We start from the raw sequence: 9,200 nt of genomic DNA, 5'->3' as shown, positions 1-9,200 counted from the left end.
TAGATATTGTTACATCAGTCAATTATTAAGAATATGTCACTGAAAAGGTTTTGTTTTAATCTTACCCTATCCTTTTGAATATTTAGTTTCCAATAAGTGTGATGTTTTATCTCTTGCTCCAGCTGGAAAAAGTTATCACTGTCAAGTTGGCTATAATTTACACTCCTTAGGGTAGACGAGGTGTTTTATTCCTCAATGTCTGATTTTACAGAATGTCACTATCTCATTGTGGGTTATAATCATAAGTCAGGTGAAGAATGTTGGTTGAAAAATTAATTTGTTTATCAGATTACAAAGAATCTTTGAAACCCCATCAGTAATATAAAATGATTCACTCCTTTCTCTGTTATATTTATTACAATTATTTGCTTGCTACAGAAAAAAAACAAGTAACATTAATAACATGGGTTTCTAGTTTTTACGAACTAAGAAAAATTGGTTTTATTTTAATTAATGAGATTTAGTTTATATTTGTTGTTTGAAGACAGTTGTCCAATGCAAGGCCGAGATATTTCAAGACTTCAATTGTGGGAAAAATGTTTCAATGCTTTTTGATGAGCACTTGCAGGAGTAAATCTTGTCTCAACATGAGTGGAGTTGTACAAGGGTACATTTGTGTTTTATAGCTTGTGAGATATTGACATATAACAATTTGGTGGTGACCACAATCTTGCTGAGTAGTTGGATCCTCTGTGTAGACATACATTTTTTTTTAAGCTGGCAGTATAAAGGTTGATATAAAATGGAAGACATTTTAAAAATCAATGGTTTTCCTAGCATGTGACTTCATTAGTTGAGACATGTAACAAGCAGTGAAACAAGAACTCTTAACAAAAATGGTTACATAATGTTTTTGATCCAATTCTTTTAACTAGAGATGAGTAGTCTCCAACTACTATTCTACTATCAAATCTCTTAATAACTGAACACATAGTCACAAACACATACGCATGGAGACATTCACAACAGTAAAGAGAAATATGAATAATTTAATTGAATATTCAGGTGTACTACTTGTCCAGCCAAAGACAATAAGACCACAGGATTATGACTGCAGCATATACATGGCCAACTTTGGCTGCATTCAGTTACAGCCTTGTTTATTTATAGTAAAGCGTCAATTCAGGATTGTATAATTGTTTCTTTTTGGGCTACAAAAGGCTATAAACTTTACTAGAAATATTCTTGTGTTAACCGTTCATTCTCTAGTACATAAATGACATAGGTACCAATGCTTACCTAATCAATACATATAACAGCCTTACAAATCCAATATTGCAGTTTTACTGGGAAAGTATTTTGAAATTCAACTTCCAAAACAAGTGGAACAGATGTGAAGTGATACCAAAAATAAGTGGTAAAAAACAGCATCCTTGAATTCACCAAGGTTTTCCGAGCTGTCATTTACTAAGACTCCCAAAACCATCCTTTTGTTCTCAAGAAAATAAAACTCACATAATTTCATCAAAAAGTTTTAGAATCATAACTTTGGCTTTTTAATTTTAACTTTGCACTCTGGTGCATTTGGGTTTTGTCCTTTGTAAAACTCTTTGAGTAGGTCCATAGCCTCGTCAGCTCTCACACCACCGCGCACAGGACAGGGGTCAGTGTACATCTTGGATGAGTCGAGGACAGAAACGCAGCCACCGAATCGATCGTTGGCACAGCCATACGTGATTGAGGCCACTCGAACAGTATGGAGAGCAGCTGCGCACACATGATACATGGTTCCACTGTCACAACCTGCGTATAACATATAAGACAAAAACATTAATTTTTATATAAAATAATATTGATAACATGACCTCTATATAATGCAAATTGTATAGCTTGTTATGATTGTAACAATTTTTAATTATGTTATAGTGATTTGGAATAAATAATCCATCCATATAAAATTGTTATATGTGTTGTGGGTCAGATGCATACAATCTCATTAGCTAGGTATTTTAATTAGATAGCATGCAATGTGCAGGCGTAACCATAATAGCGATTAATTAGTATAGCCTTTTAATTAATGTGAGATAAAATAAACTTAATTCCCTTTTTAAACTCTTTAATCAATAAAACCGTAATAGTTTTCTGACAACTTACAATAATACGACAATCAGTTAAAATGATGCTTTTCGCTTGTATACTGTCTTTAATATTTTTCACTTGTATACTGGTTAGAGCTTTTATTGTGTCAATACTCGAAACTGACTGTCGCTCACTCAATGTCTTAACACTCTCACTACTCGATCTGATCTGCTACGGCAGTTTAACACTATTTAATATTACCAGTTATACAAGCAATATATAGTGTAAATACAACAACAAGGATTTAATTTTAGCTTCTAATATCACTCATAGTATTTATAAATAGATGATTGGTGATGATCTCCAATTGTTGTTTATAATGAGAACAAAAACATTACCATTAAAACCAAGAATTTGTATAGTAATATTATAAATTCTTAGTGTTAACAACAAAATTATTCTACAGAATATAAGAACTTTGAGAGTATAACCAACAATGTTATTTAGTTTGCTCCACACAAAGGCTAAATCTGACATACCACTTGCGTGTTGTGGAGTACCTCCTCCCAGTTGGGATATTTGGTGACAATAGCCTCGATGCAGTCCATCTCTGCATGTCTGGTTGCGTTGCACGTTTGGTTCACAGTGTTGCTCCCCTTTGCAATAACTTGTCCTTTATAGATAAAAATACATCCAACAGGCACCTCCCCATTCCTGAGCGCTTCCTTGGCCAGGTTCAAGGCTGTTTCCATGTATTCTGCCATCTGAGAATATTATAAAATAATTTGACAAAACAAGAGCGATACAAAATTTTATGATACAATATTCTTAACCCCAGAACTAATAGTCAACATATTTCTGAATTTGAATAAGTAACCAGATTTAAGTGGTAGTTTATGATTTCCATTTTTTAGGTAGACACAAAAATTTTTGTATATATATGAGGTGTGTTCAAATAGTATTGCGAATTTTGTGTATTTTCAAAAATTTTTTATTTATTTGTGAATATCTATTTTGTCCCCTACAACGTAATCCCCATGGGATATTATACACTTTTGCCAACGTTTTTTCTAATCTTCAAAGCACTTCAAAAAATCATTTTTTTGTATCTTGTTCAGCTCCTCCTTCGATGCCGTCTCTATCTTGTCAATCGTGGCGTTGCGTCGTCCTTTCATGGGCCTCTTCAGTTTCGGGAACAAGAAAAAGTCACAGGGGGCCAGATCTGGGGAATACAGTGGCTGCGGTATCATTAGTTTTTGGCCAAGAACTTGCGTACAAGCAGCGATGTGTGAGCAGGGACGTTATCATGGTGCAAAAGCCAATTTTTGTTTTTCCACAAATTCAGTCGTTTCTGGCGGATTGCTTCGCGCAAATTGCGCATAACTTGCAGGTAATATTCCTAATTCACCGTTCTACCTTGTGGCAAGAACTCATGATGCACCACACCCCTGCAATCGAAGAAAACTGTAAGCAAAACTTTCACATTCGACCGAACTTGGCGTGCTTTTTCGGTCTTGGTTCGTGCGACAGCTTCCATTGAGATGATTGCGCTTTGGTTTCCACGTCATAACCATAAACCCACGATTCGTCACCAGTTATGACCCTCTGGAGCAAATTCGGGTCATCGCGGAAAGATTCCAACATCTCATTAGCAATGTTCATGCGATGCTGTTTTTGATCGAAATTGAGCAATTTTGGTACGAATTTTGTGGCAAACCGTCTCATGCCCAAATTATTGATTAAAATCGAATGGCACAAGCCAATTGATATGCCTATGTCCTCGGCAATTTCTCTAACGGTGATTCGATGATTGGCCAATACCATTTTCTTCACTTCATCAATTTTTTCGTCTGTTGTTGAAGTGCTCGGGCGTCCACGCTCTTCGTCGTTCACATCTTCTTGGCCTTCTGAAAACATTTTGTACCACCGATAAACGATGCTTTTGTCCAAAGTAGTTTCTCCGTACGCCACAGTCAACATTCGGAATGTATCCGCGCACTTAATTTCATTTTTCACACAAAATTTGATACAGGTTCTTTGTTCCATTTTTTCGAATAGGTAAAAATCGAAGACAAACCAAAACACGTGCAAGCAAAGCAGCTGTCAACAATTAACTGAACATTCAAAATGGCCAAAATTGTCAACATAAGTGAGAGACATATGTACCAACATAACGCCACAAACTAAACCGAAATTCGAATAAAAAATTCAAAATTCACGATACTTTTTGAACACACCTCGTATATGTGTGTGTACACTACAGGGTGTAACAAAAAGGTTGGGCTTGCTATGTATTTTCAAATTCTGTGTGATTCTAAGCTAAAAATGTAGAATAACTTTTTTCCAATATTCATTTTGTTTAGCCGCTAGCCGCCATTATGTATTGTTTATTAAAAAATTATTATCTCTAAAACCAGTAAAGCTAAAGAAACAAAATTTGCCAAATATGTTTGAATAGGTAAGAGGGAGGAAAAATGTTTTATTTTCTTTAATATTAAGAAAATGGCAACTGTTGACCAGTATAGTTATAAAATAGTATTGGACACCATCTATTTGGAAAATGTTATTACAATTCCAACAGCACTAGTTTCAATAAAATCCGTCAATGCATAAACGAGCTCTACCACTTTTAAGATACTCTTGTACAAGCCAGGAGAAACAAACAACTGATAACTCTCAACTATGACATGTTTGAGAGTGCAAACAGTACGCTTGTGCAAGCGTATCTTTAAAGTGGTCGTGCTTGCTTGTGCGTTAATGGGTTTCGATGAAAAATGTACTGTTGGAATTTTTATCACAATTTCAATATAGCTGGTATCTTTTAAAATTAGTGCAACCAATGTAAAACAGTTGATACCTATCAAAAGACAAAAATTTGCTGCTCACACCTTTCCTTAATGGCACACTCACAATGGAGAGTTCTCTCCTGTTTTTTGGTTCTTATGTTAATCAATGCTGAGAAGCCTACCTCGCATAGGTAGGTTGTTGAATAATGTAATAAAATAATTATTGCTTCCATTCCTATTACAGGATACTCTTTTTTTTGCCAACATCAAAAAATCAATAAGTGTTAGTTATTTATATAACTTATTTTGTAATGTTTGATCTGTCTGACGTTCTGCAAGCTGCTCTTCTTTCTCAAGAGACAGTTCAGATGGCATAAATGCCAAAGCAAAAGGATTGTGCACCCAATCATACTTTTCAACAGAGATGTAAAGAAAATACTGTCCCATGTTGTTCTCAAGAGCCATGAGGTCTAAAATTATTTTAGTGGTTATATCATCTTGAGGGTCTACTTCAATAGTCAGGGAAACATTTTTAATTTTTCTTTGCCACGTCCTTTTTCCCTATCTGAAGTTTCCTAAAGAACCCTTTAAGTTTATCACTTCACACCAGGACATTTTCTCCCTTTCCTTGCATACTCTCACTTAGGTAATTTAAATGACAAAAAATATCATCTAAGTAAGCTACTTTGACGCACCACAATGTGTCATTCAAGTAAGCTGTAAATTATGGATTTTCAACACTGAACAGACTTAATAGCTCTTTCTAACTTTGTAAAACTTCTGCAGGACTTTACCTTTTGATAGCCAACGTATCTCTGTATGAAGAACCAGAGTATCATGTTTAGAGCCTACTTTTGGCACATTCCGGGACAGGATGTTGCTTAACTTTACCAACAAATTTGTTCAATCTTTTAGTCATAGCTGGTTCACCATCGATACAAACAGAAAGACAGTTTTTCAAAGTCAGCTCATTTTGTTCTACAGTACCGACGTTCAATTTTATAACGTTTTGTGGTAGTTATTTGTTTAGTAAAGCTAAAATATATTATATAAAAAAAACACTTAACAAATATTTCTGAGTGCTATGGCATTTAAATTATATAATAAGCTGTATTTAGATGTTAATAACTGTGATAATTAAAAAAACCTTGTTAGTACGATTCACCACAAGTCTTTTGCCATTTATGGTTAAAATCCTGAAAACTAAATCTTGGATCCCCATTAGTTCATGTATTTCAAAATTTTTTGGTTGCTATCAAAATTTCATTGAGAAATACATACAACTAATTCCCGTATAGTGGTACAAATCTTAAAGGAAGAAATTAACAACAATCTACTTAGCCTCTAAAATGTGTTTGGAGTGGTTTTCAAATAATACTTGTGTGCTTTTGAACGTGCATACACATATGTACAGAATGATAAAAAACCCTGGTCACCACCAAAAATTTTTAAACGGCAGACAGAAAAATCTTTGGTTATATTATGGTACAACAGGAACTACTTCTTTGATGTATTCAAAATTTTTGTAGGATATCCTCAAACACAAAATTTTAAAATAGAAATTCCATCTTTGTGATGAATTATTGGAAATTGAAATTTCAACCTTACTACTATCATTCAGTGGCATCTAACTGAATTTATTTTACAAATAGCATGGTACAAACAGCTAATGAACTTACTGTTTTCAAGTGAAATACTTGATGAGATCCAGGTCCGCAAGATGAGCCAGAGTATTCTCGTGCCAGTTCTTGTTACTCCCTACATTACGAGGACTTGGGTGTGATATGAACTCAATCTGAAAAACAAATTCCTTTAATTTTGAAGGAAATATTATAAATATACAAGTTTACGAAATATATAAATCATTATGTAAATTTTAATGGACATAAAAAGTGTTTTATAGAGATTTTTGAGAGGAGATGGGGGAATGAGGTTGTACAACCATCAAGTGAACACTAAAAAGAGAGAAAGAAAATTAAAAAAAAGGGAACAGTGCTATGGCTGAATGAATAACTTACTCTGATATGTGGAAACTCTGTTTTAAGAGCCGCTTTAGCTCTTTTTTCTGCAAATCTTCCAATGGCAACCACAACCTCTACTTGAAGTAACAGAACAATCTTACACAAAGCTGCATCACAAGGGCCAAACAATTGTTTCTGTTCAGAACTCTGAAACAAAATAACTGTGTGCTTATGTTTTTAACAATTTGTATGAGTACTGTATTTAATTTAACCGTTATGGAATTATGACAGTAAAGGTTCGTCCAAGAAAGTTCTCCAGAAAAAAAAAGGAAAATACTAGCAAATTTTTGGGACTCATAACACTCAAAAAGTATTACAGTTTAATGTGCTTAAAGTTTGAATACTAGTGTTACAATTTATTTCAATTTCAAAACACTTTATGACATTATACAACATTTAAATAATCTGGAAAGGAGTTCATTAACTTTTTAATAGTCAAATATATGAATATTATTATGCCATGGAAAAATTGTTTCATCACTTGAGACCAAAACAATAATTATTTTCAAATATAGTATCAATGACTAAAATGTATTGTTCTATATAGTAGTAATTTTCATAAACTAAATTCAAATTATTTTTCTTAACTAGATTTAACAAATTATTAAAAAATGTATGACTGTCAAACAATATCCAAAACTAAGTACCATTCATGCCAAAATTATAAGAACTATTAATTTACCTATGTAGTCTCCAGTATGTAATAACTCCATCAATCAATATACAACGAGAATATTACATGAAAATATCCAGTGTCGGTTTCAATCAAAAGTGAATACTGTGTGAATTCTCAAGATGGCAGTGCCAATGTAATAGCAAGAGTGTAAATAAGGGTAAGTGGAAAAAAAAATTTTTTTATAATAAAATTACTGAAGTTTACTCTTTACTTAATTTGGGATATGAAATATTTCCACCGTTCATGATTATGTACTTAATCCATAATGTGTAATGCCTAATAGTGTAGTAATTTAGCCATCTAAATTTGTTCATTAGGTTGGTGTCTTAAAGAAGTTACCTTTGAAGTGTGTTTTGTGAGATGTAAAGCTAAATGGTTTCAATGGTGTGTAGTTAATATGCAGTCCAGCAGTTCCATCCACACCTCCACTACCACGAATGGCGTATATGGAGCAGGATGATTAATGTGCAGCCCTGCCATGCCATTCATACCTCCACTACCACAAGTAATAGCGTACACAGGGGCGAATGATTAATTTGCAGTCCAGCCGTCCCATCCACATCTCCACTACCACGAATGGCATATATGGAGCAGGATGATTAATGTGCAACCCTGCCACGCCATTCATATCTCCACTACCACAAGTAATAGCGTACACCGGGGCAAATGATTAATTTGCAGTCCATCCGTTCCATCCACACCTCCACTACCACGAATGGCGTATATGGAGCAGGATGATTAATGTGCAGCCCTGCCATGCCATTCATACCTCCACTACCACAAGTAATAGTGTACACAGGGGTGAATGATTAATTTACAGTCCAGCCATCCCATCTGCACCTGCACTACAAGTAATAGCGTATACGGGGGCAGGATGATTAACGTGCAGTCCAGCCGTCCCATCTGCACCTGCACTACCACAAAGTAATAGCGTATACGGGGCAGGATGATTAACGTGCAGTCCAGCCGTCCCATCTGCACCTGCACTACCACAAGTAATAGCGTATACGGGGCAGGATGATTAATGTGCAGTCCAGCCATCCCATATGCACCTGCACATTAATGATTTATCCTTATTATAGTAGGCCTATATAGTAGGCTTTTCTTGGACCTAAGCAGAGCTTTTGATAGCGTTTCACTCAAAATTCTATTAAACAAGATTGAAGGCCTGGGAATCAATGGCATTACTCTAAATTGGTTCAGTTCATACTTAATCAATATAAAACAATTTGTTGAAATAAAAAGTAGCATTAAGAATCAAATAGTCACCAATAATTCTTCACTAGCACAGATTCAGCATGGTGTTCCGCAAGGATCAAATCTTGGCCCACTGCTGTTTCTCTGTTATGTAAAAGGTATTCCGCTCTCTTTTCCAAACAGTCTAACAAAAACACTTTGTCTGTATGCTGACAATGCAAGTTTAAAAATTAGTAGCAGTACATTAAATAATTTGGAAAATAATGCTTCTTCTAGTTTATTGGACATAAATAATTTCTTTAATAATCATAAATATTATTAAATACCAGCAAAACTAATTTTATTGTTTTCAATGCAGGAAAAAGGAAATCTTCAGTAAATCGGGAATACAAATAAACAACCACTCTTGGGAAAAAGTAAGTTCCACACAATTTTTGGGTTTAATCTTAGATGAAAAAATTTGACATGGAATCTCCATACTGAACACATAGTTAATAAAGT

General features: G+C 34.4%; 1 protein-coding gene across 1 annotated transcript; it reads right to left on the bottom strand.

The window, feature by feature from the left end:
• Positions 1 to 260: 260 nt before the first annotated feature.
• On the bottom strand, positions 261 to 8,976 carry LOC124373336 (tRNA-specific adenosine deaminase 2-like). Its single transcript, XM_046831716.1, is given in 5 exon segments — positions 261 to 1,714; positions 1,717 to 1,743; positions 2,559 to 2,783; positions 6,485 to 6,600; positions 6,824 to 8,976. Coding segments are annotated over 3 exon segments (486 nt in total). The 5' UTR covers positions 6,485 to 6,600; positions 6,824 to 8,976; the 3' UTR covers positions 261 to 1,480.
• Positions 8,977 to 9,200: the final 224 nt, after the last annotated feature.

This window comes from Homalodisca vitripennis, unplaced genomic scaffold, assembly GCF_021130785.1.
Source record: "Homalodisca vitripennis isolate AUS2020 unplaced genomic scaffold, UT_GWSS_2.1 ScUCBcl_5337;HRSCAF=12016, whole genome shotgun sequence".
Taxonomy (NCBI): Eukaryota; Metazoa; Arthropoda; class Insecta; order Hemiptera; family Cicadellidae; genus Homalodisca; species Homalodisca vitripennis.
This window is presented reverse-complemented; position numbering and strand designations above follow the sequence as displayed.